We start from the raw sequence: 16,037 nt of genomic DNA on the forward strand, positions 1-16,037 counted from the left end.
TAAGGGCCATTGTGGGATTGTCACGACTATTCACATAGTAGAATCTCAATTTTATTGGCCCTCCCTTTGAAAAGATGTTGTTACATATGTTGCACAATGTTTTATTTGTCAACAAATTAAGCATCACCATGGTAAGAAATATGGTTTGTTGATGCCTTTACCTATTCCTAAATTTCCTTGGCAACACATTTCTATGGATTTTATTACTGGATTGCCATACACTCATGCAAAAAAACGATATGATTTGGACCATTGTAGACAGATTTAGCAAGCAGACTTACTTTCTCCCTTGTAAGAAGACCCTCTTAGCTAAGGAAGCAGATCTGTTTCTTAATAATCATGGAATGCCTAAATCTATCATATTTGATCGAGATAGAAGTTTTTGCAATGACTTCTGGGTGACACTTTTCACAAATTTAGGCACTCAAATAGAATTCACTTCTGCATTTCATTCAGAATCTAATGGACAAACAAAAGTGACCATTGACACCATTCTAGAACTTTTACGAACTTACACTTATGAGAGGATGGGAACTTTGGACACAAAGATTCAGTTGCTTCAATTTGCAAAAAACACTCCTCATTCATCCACGGGAAAATCACCATTTCAAATTGTATATGGGTACTCATTGCCTACTTCTTTGTCTCACATTTCTCATGAGGTACCACATGTTGATGATTGCTCGACAACACACCCAAACCTTAGAGCAAGCAAAACAAGAAATTCACAAAGCACAATATGCATACATGAAACAAGCAAATAAAAAGAGACAACCCATGGAATTCAAAGAGAGAGATTTTGTGATGCTTCGCAATGAAAAGAGACGTCCAAAGAGAGTACAGACCGATCTTGCTGTCAAGCTAGCACCACAACATTATGGTCCTTCAAAATTACTCATTGTATTAATGCTAATTCTTTTCAACTAGCTCTCCCTGACTCCTTGAAAATTCACAACACGTTTTGCACAAGTTTTCTTTGTTCTTTCAAAGGTTCTCTACCATCACTCCCTATCATTGATCAATGATGATCCACCTTTTTCAAAAGAAAATTCTGAAATCGTTATACTTAAGACCATTATAGACCATCACGACACCTTGACATGTAGTGGTATGTTGCATCACAAGTATTTGATTAAGTATAAAAATCATGGCCTTGAAAGCGCCAAGTGGATGTCAGAGAAGTTTTTCCACTCTCATCCTAGTATCCTGAAAGCATATCAAACATCTAGAAGCGGAAAGTTTTTATTTCTTAACTGAAGTTCGTCCTTTGACTGATGACTGTGGTATTTTTATTTCTTAACTGAGATTCGTCCTTTGACTGATGACTGTGGTATTTCATACTTGAGGTTTTCCCTTTGCATTCTTTGATAATCTGGTGCTGAGGTTTGCCCTTTGACTATAAGTCTATGGTATTTGATATCTTAGGTTCGCCCTTTGAGAAACTATTTAGTGCATCATTTAAAGCAATCCTTGATCGAGGTGTCACCCTTTGACAATGTGAAAGGTGATTGATTTTCACATTTTTCATGCTCTTCTTGTCTTTGTTAGAGGGCCCGCTAACAAAGATCTCCTTTAGTTTCATAGATATTTGGATATGTGGATTGCACTCACCTTTTTGGTTTCCTTTTCCAGGATATTATGATGAGCAATGGGAAGTCCCCTGTGAGTAATTTACTTGATTCAATATATATCATGTGGAGATCTGTGTCTCCACACAAATTTTGAAAATTTCTAGTTTTTTCTATTTTTTGCAAATGAGGGCAGTTGCTTCCTTATCGAGGAGGACTGCTATCACTATTACTACTTTGGACATTTATCAATTTTGCTTATGTTTAGTTCTCAAAAAGCCATTCAAAAGAAGCAGTGTAAATAGAACTCTGCTTTACCTACTATTCTTAGAGTTTAATTAAAAGGCAACCACTTCTATTTTTGGGTGCATGCATGAAGAGAGAAAGAGAATCCCGAAATCATATCTTCGTACGCACCGCACTTTTTCAGTAGGAATCAGCTTCTTGGCTCTTCACGAGGAAGATGAGCGCTCCGAGAGCATCCTGACTAGGCAACCTCGTGTTTTACCCCCGTTTTGAAGCTACAGAGCCATCAGAATCTCCATCAGAGCAAAGCTAAAATATACACTTTTGCCCTCTTTTATGCTATTTCTCTCTCTTAATCATGACATACACACTCTCAATTGCGTAGCTCTTGCTCTCTTATCTTGCATATATTTATACTATTGTAATTCATACTCCATGAGATGAATAAAGAGGTGGAAGGCAATAGTCAATCATCTTGATTGAGGGGGATGGTTGATACCCAATATGATGTCTTGTGTTTTAATTCTTGTTTATGTTGCTCTTTTTATGTGTTGTGATTATTCAATCAATCGTTTTGCTAAATTTATTTTGACTTAATTAATCAAAGTTGTATTGAAAATGTTGGAAAGATTTCACGAAGCCAACACTCCCATAGTCAAGTGTAAAGCCCAATCTATTGCATACACATGGGGAAGAAGAGCGATATGAAAAACCTGAAATTCTTGGTGTTGTAGTGATGTATATTGTATGATACTTGGTGTTGTAGTCCCCTCCCTTTCCCTCACAACGAGCTCCATGTGTTGCTTGTGCCCAACACTCTCCAAAGCTCACCATATCCCACCTCCTCCTTGCACCCCAGCCTGCACACAACCCCCCTCCAAAGCTCAAGAATCTTCAGGTTGCACAGACTGGACAAGGGTTGCATAGACAACATGCGGACACTGCGAGCAGAGAGAGAGAGAGAGAGAGAGAGAGAGAGAGAGAGAGAGAGAGAGAGAGAGAATAATTGAGAAAGAGACAAAGAGAATCTAGTCGAGCATCTTCCTTTTTTTTTTGGTAAGACAGACATATCGACTTCAAAGTAAAGCATCTCACTCCTTTGTTTTGTCTCCTATGAGTGTCTCTATCTATTTGTCGATCCTAATCTTTGCACCATTGGTTTATATTACAAACGCACAAAACTAAGGCCCCTGTTACACTAGGGTGTGGAAGGCAAGGCTAAGTCGAGGTGGGAGCCACCAATTCATTGAACAAAAACGAAAACTTGACCTCATCACACTTTAGAGGAGCAACCTCAATCCCTTAACCAACTTCGCAAGAGAGTGACCATTTGCAAAAAGCCAACACAAGAAGACAATTCATGCATTGTTGCGAGCCAGGGGTAATTGTTTGTCCTAAAGCAATTTGTTGAGAACATCGAGCTTCTTGTATATCAAAGCCTTGTGTGATAGCAACTGCGGAGCTTGGGTGGTCCACATATAAATGTGTATAAGGCCTATAGCTATGTAAAGTACCAAAAATTTCTAGAACTTGGTCCCAAGTATTTTTGGAGACAGATAAACATGACTTGTTGTTTGTTTGTATAGACCAATTTAGCCCTATGGACAGTGCAAAGACTTAGGTTTTCATGCAATTATACAACAATAAGATAACATAGCTTTGTGAATCATCATGTTTTGATGCTTGGGCATTGCCACTCTTGTTGGGACGATGCCACTCATCCCTTCGACGCCTTGTTTCCCCGTCTTTTAACTTTACAAACCTGCCGCATCGCACGCGGGCCCCAGAAATTTCTTTTTGCCACCAGCCAATGAGTTATTTTCCCTTTTAACTTTCAGAATTTGCCACGTGTCCAAATCCAACAATGCTATAAACTTCTAGCTCCTTCTATTGCGTAGGCCAGGTTGCGTAGGCCAGGTTTCAAATGCAAGGGCAGTGAGGAGGTCTATTGTCAATTTGCCACGCCTAAAGCCCGTCTGCAACGTCTGCGCGCAACGTGTTACTTGATAGCTTGCAGGCTCTCTGTCTCTGGGTGGACTTCTCAATATTCATCTCCAGAGATTGCGGCACCTCTGCGTTTTCGGACCATCTCCCAATCCAGTCGCAAGAATAGGGTTTTCTTGGAACAGCACAGCCCGCCATGTCTTCTGCTGCAGGTCCCGTTGTATATTGGTGTCATCAATGCAATGTGGAAACACAGCCTTCTCTTGGCGAGGAGGATGTCCTTTGCACGTTCTGCAAGCAGGGCTTCATTGAAGAGCTTCACAGCACCGAGGTCGAACCAGGTGTGGCCTTCTCCACTCTCCCTCTGCCTTTCAGTAGCTTTCTTAGAAGGCCGTCCCCTAGCTCTGTTGGGATCATGCGAGATAGATCTGTCACAGACATACCATCATCATCACCACCTGAGTGGCAGCCCCAACAGCAGACTCCTTCTGGCAGAAATCAATCCGACCGGCAAGGTCATCGGCCCCGTATTTTGTCTGGATGCAAGTTCTTGAAGAGATGAATGGGCCTGCAAGCCATGATGCAAGTTCTTGAAGAGATGAATGGGCCTGCAAGCCGCTCTGCATCAGGCAATTTGGAGGAATATGCGTCACATTGTGCATCTGGGCCAGAACACCCAGGATTGCAGGAAGCGAGAGATAATTCCGGCCCTCGATTTGAGGCAAGGCCTGAAATACGTGGGCTAATAGTTGAGGAAGATATGCATGCCTTATTCTTACCCCCAACACTGATATTGCATGGGGGTGCTCCAAATGGGTTCGGCTCTCTCGAGGTTTTTGTTGATCATGGGCAAGGGATGGGACCTCAGATGCTGCCCAACCATATGAGAGATTACTTTTTGGGTCCAGATTTAGATAGGCTGATTCAATTGCTGGCTGAGAATGATCCAAACAGGTATGGTACGCCACCTGCGGCAAAGTCTGAAGTGGAGAAGCTACCAAAGATCAAGATAAGGGAAGAGCATCTGGAGTCGGAATTGTGGTCGCAGTGTCCTGTCTGTAAGGATGATTTCGAGCTACAGGCAGAGGTGCAACAGATGCCTTGCAAGCACATCTACCACCCTGATTGTATTCTGCCTTGGCTAGCACAACATAATTCTTGCCCAATTTGTCGCTTTGAGTTGCCCACTGACGATGCAGACTACGAAGCAAGGAAAAGGCAGAGCTTCCCTGGAAATTCAAATGTTAACACAACGGCAAGGCAAGGATCAGAGCGTAGTGGTGTCTATGTCCCTGCCTTGGGAGCTTCTGATGGCAGCGCTGAGGAGGCACCTGACAATGAGAACGCAGCTTCAGGGCAATTCACTTTGTGGGGCATGCCTGCACTAGGTTTTGACACGACCAGGCTCTCAACTGCGGGGTTGAACCCATTCACTCGACTAGAGGATCGTTCAAATCATTCTAGGCAATCAGAAAATGAGCAAGAGGCTCAAGGTACATCTAGAGGAGATGGTACGAGAGATGGTCCTCCAGTGCAGTGGCTGTTTCGGCTTTTCTCTTCTGGGAGTTTGTCAGCTCAAGATAATGCTAGTGGTGATCAAAGTCCAGGTCACGGTAGTGGAAGTGATGCATCCAACTCATAAGACATTTTGGTGGGCATATATTGTGAGCGAGGTAGCTTCACATTTTTGTTGGCGTACGGAACAAAGTTCTCTCATCCTATTTATTCATACGAGTAGAGACTATACAGGCAGTTTTGGTGAGTCAATGCAGCATTCTTGTCATTAAATATTCTTTAGAGCTTTCGGATAAATCAAGGATATGTTTTTTTTTGAAAAACTTGAAAGCATTGTTTGGGCCTTTTCAGAAATGGCGGTGAGGAGGTGGCAGCTGAGAGTTCTTGACATACTCTTTGTCAGGATTAGTATCCAAATGTTGTACATAATTTTTGGGAAGTCTTAAGTTTTATGTGCTGTTGGAGTTGTATGTTTTTTGAGTTGCCTGCTTGCTATTTACTTGTCCCTTTCACCTGCGTGTTCAAAGCCCCATCGAGCACGCGTCATCCAGGTTTATTGAGAGGCTTTAAATGACTGCATGGAGTGCACAAGGGTCGCAGAGGTTCTTGAAGGCTGTGTGGCGGTATGTGTTCGGTTATGGGTTTATGAGATGGATGTCGCAGGTTCGATGAGAAACTGGTTAAACTGTGCATAGGTTATCCAGGACTGAGCTCGCTATCCAAAATAGCCAGTCCTTTATTTGATAATTATTATGATTGTGTAAAATTCAGAAATAACACTCGACGGAAAATTTTGATTCATGTGTCTGTCGCATGCAATGTGATTTCTTTCACAAATAGAATTTCTCTATACACTCCTTGTGAGAAGCAAAGCTACAGTTCCATCTCTTTCACTATCAAACTCGAAGGGAGAAACACAATTTGAGAAGGGTGGGGGGGGGGGGGGGGGGGGGGGGGGTGGTGGTGGTTATGTTCTACACCCTTTCAATAAACCATTCTTTCTTTTTGCTCGTAAGGACTAAGCTTCACAATTTCAAATTGACTAGGCCGAGCGTGAAAAAAAAGAGGGTTAGCAAGGAATTGATCGACTTTCTTGTGGGTTTAGTAAATTTGCCTCCAAATACATGCATATCTTTTCTCTTTGATACCACTTTTTATGGCTCAAATGTGTTGTACAAACGGATCTCATTAATTGTCTCTTTTCCCTTAAACTTGCACCTTTATTACTTGCTCCTACTTTTGGTGCAAATGGCCTTTAAAATTTTGTTCGTTCTTGGAATCATTATTTCTTCTCGCATTGTTTCTCATGTTCTCGATTCTTTTTCCAATGAGTCATCATCATGTCTCTTTGTTTTCTATGCTTTGCATAGCTTTTGCCGCCAAGTCGGAAAAGCATTTGATTTTTGGTATTTTGAGTGCCATTTTGAGCTATAAAATTTTCTTTTTTTTCCCCTTTCAGTGGTAAAGACCTTAGTGTTTAATTGGGTTTTTTAAAAGCTTTGAAAATGAATTAATGATGGTTTTAAGTGGATATCTTTAAATCATTGATTAATGAGAAATCGTTTTCCTGTTTTAGCATGCTCACATAGTGAGATCTATTTATTGGCACAACTAAAAAATAACCCAAACATCCAAGATATAAACCTCCCCCCATGAACTCTTATGTAGAGGGAGAAGTTGGCAAATAGTTGCCCACCGCCTTTGGGTTGAGAGAGAGAGAGAGAGAGAGGGTTTGGGAGCATTTCAGATAGAGACAAGGCTGCCCCGCCTCAGCTCGACTCGTCGGGGCCACTCGCTCCTCCTTGCCACCACTTGGAAGGCATTGTTTGTACATTTTGCATTTTCACGATTAGTTTAAAATTGACTACATACTTTATAGAAAAGAAAACACTAAAGGGAAAATAGAGGGTTCAAGAGAATTCGAGATAGAGATGAGGCTGCTCCGTCTCTGCCCGACTCATCGGGGCCAGTGGCTCCTCCTTGCCACCACTTGGAAGGCATTGTTTGTACATTTTGCATTTTTACGATTAGCTGAAAATCGATTACACACTTTATATTAGAATTAAAAGGTATTACTAAATGGCTTCAAAAAAATTAAAAGGTATTTCTCATTCAAAGATTCCCTCAACAACAATAAAAACAATGCACTAATCTATATCACTTAGCAACGGGCAATGACAAAGCACGTAGATTTGCAATAGTATTAGCTACGAAGAACAAAACCATTGAGAGATAGACAAATAGATTTTCTTATTGTCCCTGGAGGTCAAATATGACATATGGGACAAAGTTACATGTGATGTAGTATGTGAATGGTTGATGAGTGACTCGAAGCTTCAAAAGGCTGGGAGAGGAAAGTGTGTAGGTCTAAGTCTTGGCTGAAAATGTGAGAGAAGCAAGTTCTGATGTGACCAAAAGCTGAGCACTCTAGTAGTGTATGGTAATTAGACTCTCGAACTTGCAGTGAGCATAATGTGCACAATTGATTTGACTCTTCTCCATTGCCCCAACGTCCTATCTCGCATCGAAGGAAATGGGAGCTAAGCCAAATGGCTGCGATAGTGCATATCGCCGACAAGGGGATAGGCTTAAGCATGTAAGTGTGAGTGCGGTTTCCTCTTTCAGTGAAGAACCTGGTTTTGTAGTTGGGGACAATATGGGTGGTGTAATGTATGAAGCGTGACTCACCGGATTTCTTCCAAGCTATAATGCATTGTCATCGTAGAAAAGCTTCATTCACTTGGGCGTCAATCGAAGCATCATGTAGCACGTGTAATGCATCCCATCTCCCAAACCACTTCTTCATGTCTTTGCATCCATCCTGTGCTCAAGATCTTGCTTTAATGTGTCTTTTGAACATTTTTACTTGCTTCCATGCAATTGTAGGAAGTCGATGTGAGAGATTTTGGTGCATCTTTGTCATGTACTCCATAACCCTTTCCAAGCTCATAACCCCAATTGGAAGAGATCCCAAATCAAGAAGTAGGAGTATATATGGTGTTTGTGTCTTAAGTTGGAGAAAGTTTGTAAGAAAATGCTTTTGGATATTCTCAAATGCTTTCCAAGTAGACTTTGAGATGGTCCCGTCTCACACTTCAACTCCATAAAGAAGAACCGGTGTCCCAATGCATCAAAAAGGTGCTTCTTGAGAACCGAACACTTGATGTTTCCCACATTGCACATGTTCTCAAATGCTCTCTTTTCTGCTTCCAAACGACGCATGACACATTCATGCTACTTGTGATTGGACAGAACCTTAAGGCCAAGGTACTTAAAGCTCTCAACAACTTAAAGTGTCTCATTGTTGTACACAATGCATGGCTTCTCCTTATGGTTAGTTTTCACAAGCATAACCTTTGCTTTGGATTCATTCACAATCAACCCACTATGCAAGCAAAAGTTCTCAAGGACAACCATAAGCTTTTGTGCATCTTCTAAAGTGTGTGCTAGTAGCACTACATCATCCGCATACAACAAAAGCATGATTACCGCATTGCAAATAGTGATCTCTTCAATGCCTCCTTCTTGCATAAAGTCAAGTACCATTTGTTCCAATTGATCGATGTGTAGACCAAAGAGAGTTGTGGACAACGGCGGACATCCTTGTTTAACCCCAGTAGTGCTTACAAAAATTTTTGAGATTCTTTTTCCCATGCGCAGTTGGCAAATCATCTTCCCATAGATTCGATAAACCGCAAGCATAAACTCACTTGGTACTTGGAGTTCTTCCATCCTTCTCCACAAATTGTTACGTGGAATCATATCAAAGGCTTTCTTAAAGTCCACAAAACAACAATACAATTGCTTGCCTTTCAACCGACTTTCCTCCATGAGAACACGAAAAGTGACAAGATGATCAATGGTGCTATGGCATCGACCAAAACCCGCTTATTCTTTTGCAGGCTTGTCATTATCTTCAACCCAATCACACAATTTCATTTCCATTATGCACCCGAACAACTTTTCCATAAGAGACCCAATCATTATAGTCTAGTAATTGTTTACATTCTTTACATCCCCTCCTTTATGCAAAGGCTTAACCCAATTAGTACTCCAATCATAAGGCATACCATGTTGAAGTGCAAGGTTGAACATATCACATATCCACTCACGGATAAAATTTCCTGTCCATTTGATCATCTCCGGCTTGATACTTTGAAAATTTCCTGCTTTGCGCGTGGCCAACTTTTCAAGCCCACCGCATCTATCCCAAATAGTAAAAAAAGAGGGCATACATGGGAGTGAACCATAAAATGATATTTTTTCAGCATTTGCTTGCTCATATAATTATCTACAATGTGTGTACATATCCACAAGACTCAAGTTACCAAAATTCTCAATCCGCTTGTCCATCAAGTTTCTCCAAAATCTCTCACATGCATGTGCCTTTTCTTGGACTTGAAAAAGTTGTTGCTTTACTTCCGATCTTCTTCTCTTCTTTTGAATCAATGCCTTGTATGCATGCAAATGACTAACTTTTGCTCAACCATTTCAATGTACATTGGTGTCCGTTTGAAATCCATACATAGTGATTATTTCTCTTTCCTTTGGCTGGGATTATCATGCTTAGTTGCTTCTCCACATGAAAGGTCAATACATAAGATCTAATGGTCTGATTTCGAGGTCCATTGGTCAAACATAAGACTCTTTATGCGATACATGATGGCTTCGGGGAGTAGCACATAGTCAATCACACTATCCCCATTATGTTTTTTACATGTAAATCCATTGGTTCCACTCCACAAAGATACACCATTGGCAATGAGCATACCCGTGCTATTACACATGTGTAAAAGTAACTTCCATAGTGATCTGGCTCTTTCTCATCCATTGAAGTACATATAAGTGAACTTCCTCCAACTCCCTTGAAATGTATGGTATATCAAATTATTGAGTTTCATGTTGCAATGTTTTGGTACGAGCATTCATATCCCCAAATACAATAACATCACCTGTGCCTTTGAAATAAGCAATGTTCTCTTCTAAATCAAAAAAATGGTTGATCTCTACCATGCAAGCATAAAAGGGGGAATCATCAACCAGCTACAAAAATGGGTGCTCTTTTCTGTGTCATAATTTTGTGTCATAATTTTTAGCCATACATAACGTTTGTACTTTTCATCTTTCACAATTGATACAAAATCTTCCAATCCTTTCTTAACCATACATTCTACCCCTCCTTGCCCTCTTTGTTGCTTGAGATTCTTTGACCACATCAATGAATGTACATTGTAATCCTTCAAGCCATTAATCCTTTGTGTATCATGTTCCCAAGTCTCAACAAGAAGTACAACATCGGATTTGCTTGTTAGTTCATCAATGACAACCTCCACATTCCATGGGTATCCATTACGATTTCAAAACCATATTTTCAATTGTAACTCGGTCTCATAGGTCACGCATCCCTATTTGCTCAAGGGACTTGCCTTCTCCTTGAGCACATTTTCTTCGTGAGAGATTTCCTTTTTTTAAAAGTTTTGTCCTCATATACCTTGCAACACATGTTTTGTTGCTTAATAGTGCGATCGTCACATACATAACATTTTCTATCCCTCAAATAGATCTAACTATTATCAAAGATAATATTTCGTTTGGTCTCGTGTATACAATTGGACGTTCTCCCGAGCGAAGAGCTCCTTGTTTATCTACTCTATGTGCTCCATTGACCATAACTCCGGACATGCCAAAGTGGGTTTTGAAGAAATTTTCGATAACAATGGCAAGAGAAGGAGGTGTGTCTAACTTCTCTTTGGGAATTCCACAAATAACAATGTCCTTGGAACATCGCTCCCGTTCCTTCAACTCCTCCACATCCACATTGTTTGTTTGAACCATAGCTTGCATGAGTGACAAATTAGGAACCACATTGTTACCACTTACATCAATCAAAGACTTGTTTGTGCATACATTTTTCATGTCGCATATATCCCGGATCATGGTGGGTCAAATTTATCCTCTTTCAATACATGCTCATGCTCTACTTTGCTCATGCGCTCCTTCAAAGCATTCAAGTCCATAAGAGAGCATTTACATTCCTTGACTTCCTCTTCAAGTAGCATCAAACGTGTTGTTTTCATCTCAAGCGTCCTCTTTAGATTCTCATTCTCAACCACAGAAGAAACCAACAGAAAGACAATGGACAAAGGCAAAGGAACAACCTTAGTTGTCAGGGGAAGGACCAAAGAAAAGTACAAAGGTGGAAAAAGCGATCAGTCTCGTAGCAAGTCCAGCAGTGCTAAAGGAAAGAGTGACATAGAATGCTACCATTGTGGCAAGAAGGGTCACATGAAAAGAGACTGCAGAGAATGGAAAGCAGAAAAAGGCAAAGAGAAAGCAGAAGACCATGGTGAGAAGAACAATTCCTCAGTGAAGATTCAAGAAATAAATGTGACAAACACTGTTGCAGAGGATGACATTCTAGTGTCAGGAGATATCTACTTCTTGAAAAATACAATGGACTCAGCTCTTCTTACAACATCTGATGGAAATGCACTGAGTGACTGGATTATAGACTCAGGGGCATCACTTCATGTGTCTCCAAACAAGGAGTGGTTTACCTCTTATGTGACCACTAAAGATCATGTTCGGCTAGGCAATGGGTAGACATGTGAGATCTTAGGTGTTGGAGATGTTCAATTGAAGTTTCAGAATGGCTCTTCTTTCACGCTGAAGAATGTGAGACATGTTCCCGCAATTACAAAGAGCTTGATCAGCACATGTTTACTTGATGATGCTGGCTACGTCACCACTTTTGGACAGAACATGTGGAAGATATCCAAGGGTTCTATGACAGTAGCACATGGAGTAAAGTCTGGAGGACTTTACATGATTTATGTATCAAATGTCTCTAAAAATGTAATCAATGTAACTGAGAAACCAAACATTTCTTTGTGGCATAGCCGGTTAGGACATATGTCCAAGAAGGGAATGGAAATCTTGTCTCGTTCTGGTTATTTGCCTGGCTTTTCATTTAATGATTTTGAATTCTGTGAACATTGTCTGTATGGTAAGCAAACACAGCAGCCACATAAGCATAGAAGCAGTAGAAGAGATACACAATTGGCACTTGTTCATAGTGATTTGTGTGGACCTATGCCTAACCTATCTCTAGGGGGAGCTTCTTACTTTATGACATTTATAGATGATTACTCGAGGAAAGTATGGGTTTACTTTCTCAAGCACAAGGATGAAGCGTTTAGTGTTTTCAAAACGTTTGTGACACTTGTGGAGAATTAGAGTGGCAAGAAGCTTAAATGCTTACGCACTGACAATGGTGGAGAGTATGTTTCAAAGGCCTTTCAGGACTTTTGTGAGTCAAAAGGTATAAAACGTGAACTTACTGCTCCTTACAATCCTCCTCAAAATGGTGTTGCTGAGAGGATGAATAGGACCATACAAGAGAAGGTCAGAAGTATGTTGTCTAATGCACAGCTGCCAAATGGGTTTTGGGCTGAAGCTGTATCAACAGCTGTTCATCTTGTAAATAGATCTCCTAGCAAGGTTTTGCAGAAGGATTCAGTGCCAGAGATGGTATGGTCAGGCAAAATGCCCTCATAAAAGCATCTCAGAGTCTTTGGCTGTGAGGCATATACTCACGTTCCAAAGGAATTTAGGAACAAACTTCAGCCAAAGAGTAGAAAGTGCATCTTTCTAGGCTATGGTAATTCTGGTGAGATGGGGTACAGACTTTGGGATCCCGAATCCAGAAAGGTTATCCACAGCAATGATGTTCACTTTAATGAAGCCAAATATCATTCTAAACCAGAGAGGGTTGAGGAGATTAGAAGAGTTGTCTTCCAAGAAGATGGACCTGCACGTGAAAGACAAAATGTCAGGGCTCAAGAGGAGCAAGGACAGGATAGAGTGGAACCACAGGTTGTGGCTGAGCATGAGCCACCTATTTTGCGTAGATCTGGACGTATCACGCGACCTCCTAATAGGTTTGTTCCATCTATGAACTATGTCATGTTGACTGATTGCAATGAGACTTCATGTTACAACGAAGCAGTGCAAATGAAGGACTCCAGGAATTGGCAATTGGCCATGCAGTCAGAGATGATAGCTCTACATAAAAACTAGACATAGAAGCTAGTTAAATTACCACATGGAAAAAAGGCTCTACCTTGTAAATGGGTTTACAGGTATAAGATCACCGCTCATGATAGTCAGCCAAAGTACAAAGCAAGGCTTGTTGCCAAGGGATTTAAGCAAGAACAAGGCATTGACTTTGATGAAGTCTTCTCTCCGGTGGTCAAGATGACTACATTGAGACGCTTTCTTGCATTGGTTGCCATATTAGATTTGGTGTTGCACCAAATGCATGTCAAGACAGCGTTCTTGCATGGTGATTTAGATGTGGAAATTTACATGCAGCAGCCAGAAGGGTTTGTTGAGAAAGGCAAGGAAGATTTGGTATGCCACTTGTTAAAGAGTCTTTATGGCTTAAAACAATCACCGAGGGCATGGTACCATAAGTTTCACAAGTTTATGCTTTCTCAAGGCTACAAACGTAGTGAGTTTGATCAACTGTCTATATACAAAGAAGGCTAAGGATGGCAATTGTTGGATGATCCTTATTTTGTATGTGGATGACATGTTGATTGCTGGCAAGCACTTGGAAGAAATTTCAGCTTTGAAGTCAAAGATGGCAAAATCGTTTGACATGAAAGACATGGGTGAGGCAAGTCATATACTTGGTATGCGCATTGAGAGAGACAGATCAAAGAAGTTGATTTGGTTATCTCAAACAGAGTATATTGACAAGGTTTTGCAACGTTTCAATATGGAGAAGGGAAAGGCATTGAGTGTTCCATTGCCACCATATGTGAAACTTAGCAAACAAGATTTTCCTGTGGTGTCTGAGGATGAATAGGCTGAAATGGATAAGATTCCATATGCGTATGCAGTAGGTAGTTTGATGTATGCAATGATTGCTACTTGCCCAGACATTACCTTTGCAGTGGGAGTAGTAAGTCGATACATGTCAAACCCAGGCAAGAAACATTGGGAGGCAGTGAAAGGAATATTGAGATACCTGAAAGCTACAAAGGGTATGTGCATATGCTATGGGAGTCAGGAGCTAAGTGTAAAGGGTTTTACAGACTCAGATTATGCAGGTGACTTAGACAACCGAAGGTCTACGTCAGGGTATGTCTTTACATTGGCTGGTGGAGCAGTATCCTGGCGTTCTAGATTACAAGATTGTGTTACTCAGTCTACTACAGAGGCTGAATATGTTGCAGCATCAGAGGCATGCAAAGAATCAATTTGGCTTAATTGACTAGTAACAAATTTGGGAATCAAAGAAGAGATGCCTGTGTTATATTGTGATAGTCAGAGTGCTATACAATTGGCTCGCAATCCAGTTTATCACTCAAAGACAAAGCATGTGGATGTGAGGTATCATTTCATCAGGGAAATGCTCAAGGATAAGCAACTTCAGCTTGTCAAAGTTCACACCACATAAAATCCTACTGATCTACTTACAAAAGGACTTCCCTCAGAGAGCTTTGCGCATTTTCCAAGCAGTTAGGTGTAGGGTAGTACATCACTTCTCTACATCTCTTGTACATTAGCTTGTATAGTAGCTTCTCTCACACTTAAAGTACCACATTGGACTTTAAGTGGGAGGTTGTTGGGGTATAAAGCCCAATGTGGTCGCCCAGGTAAGTGGGCGGGCCGCCTGGTATGTACACATATTCTTTTGTAGAAACCTAATAAGAACTCACTATGCTCTACACATTACAGTAGAGCGAGTTCACCATATTGTCGTGCTCTTCTTCTCGCACTCTCTCTCGCGTTGCACTTTCGCTCGTACTCCTTCATGTTGCACTGTAGAGAGTGCTTAAGGAGTAATAAACACTTACTTGTAGTGAAGTAATTGATCACTCGTCCAAAACAATTCATTACAAAATCAATGAGGAATAAAAGTTGTGCACACTTTGCACATCTCTCATATTTAAACACACACAAACTTGCATAAATGGTTGCATAGCCACTAGTGCAAAATGTGTCAATTGTGTACATCTTTTATTTATGACTAAGTTTGTAATCAATCATTTTGAACAAGGTCACATACTTTACTTCAGAGTCCAAATAAATATATATGTTCATCTTATCTCTGACTAAGCAGACCACTGTATCGCATTGTAGGGAGGTTAGTGGTTTAAATAAAGACCTTGTCCTTGATTGTGTAGACCTGTGCATTGCACTATAGGAAGCATTTTCATCACTTTAAGTTTTTCAATTTAGATGTTTCTATCATGATGTTTATTATGATCATTTTTTGATATTCACTAGTAGTTATTATGATATTTTCATGCATTAGCATTTAGGTTTGCTTCTCTGACTTTCATTTCATATATATTCAAAATTCTAGACATGGTAGAGGCAAAGCTATATCGTGACCATTGTAAAGTTTTCTCTGACGCTCTTGTACTCTACCTATATCATATTATAGAGGATCATGTACAACGAGCATTTAATATGCTTGCATTAAAGTTCAAGAACTTCATTGCAGTGTGAGAAACTATTTAGCAAGCTAGAAGCCTCATTTTCTTTGACATCATTTGACCCAATCATGCTAACAAATGGAGTCATGCATATAGTGATGAAGCAGCTCTTAGGAAAAATTGTCGACATTTGAAAGCATCCAACATTCTGAGATCAAAATTTCTCCAGGGATTCTAGATTAGATGCATCTTATTTTATAGCTACATTCATAGCTTAAGGGAAAAAATAGACAAGAAGACTCCTCCAAACGTC

The 16,037-nt window shown here is 40.5% G+C and overlaps 2 protein-coding genes across 2 annotated transcripts; both read left to right on the forward strand.

Annotated features, from left to right (window-relative positions):
• Positions 1 to 3,725: 3,725 nt before the first annotated feature.
• On the forward strand, positions 3,726 to 4,320 carry LOC147458936 (uncharacterized). Its single transcript, XM_086509731.1, has one exon. The coding sequence runs from the start codon at positions 3,955 to 3,957 to the stop codon at positions 4,318 to 4,320; it is 366 nt and encodes a 121-aa protein (XP_086365857.1). The 5' UTR covers positions 3,726 to 3,954.
• Positions 4,321 to 5,743, forward strand: LOC147458937 (uncharacterized). Its single transcript, XM_086509730.1, has 2 exons — positions 4,321 to 5,516; positions 5,625 to 5,743. Exon 1 carries the CDS (start codon positions 4,321 to 4,323, stop codon positions 5,398 to 5,400), a length of 1,080 nt encoding a protein of 359 aa, XP_086365856.1. The 3' UTR covers positions 5,401 to 5,516; positions 5,625 to 5,743.
• The last annotated feature ends 10,294 nt before the right edge of the window (positions 5,744 to 16,037 follow it).

The sequence above is a fragment of the Adiantum capillus-veneris genome, chromosome 4, assembly GCF_014529385.1.
Source record: "Adiantum capillus-veneris isolate H3 chromosome 4, ASM1452938v2, whole genome shotgun sequence".
In the NCBI taxonomy this organism is placed as follows: Eukaryota; Viridiplantae; Streptophyta; class Polypodiopsida; order Polypodiales; family Pteridaceae; genus Adiantum; species Adiantum capillus-veneris.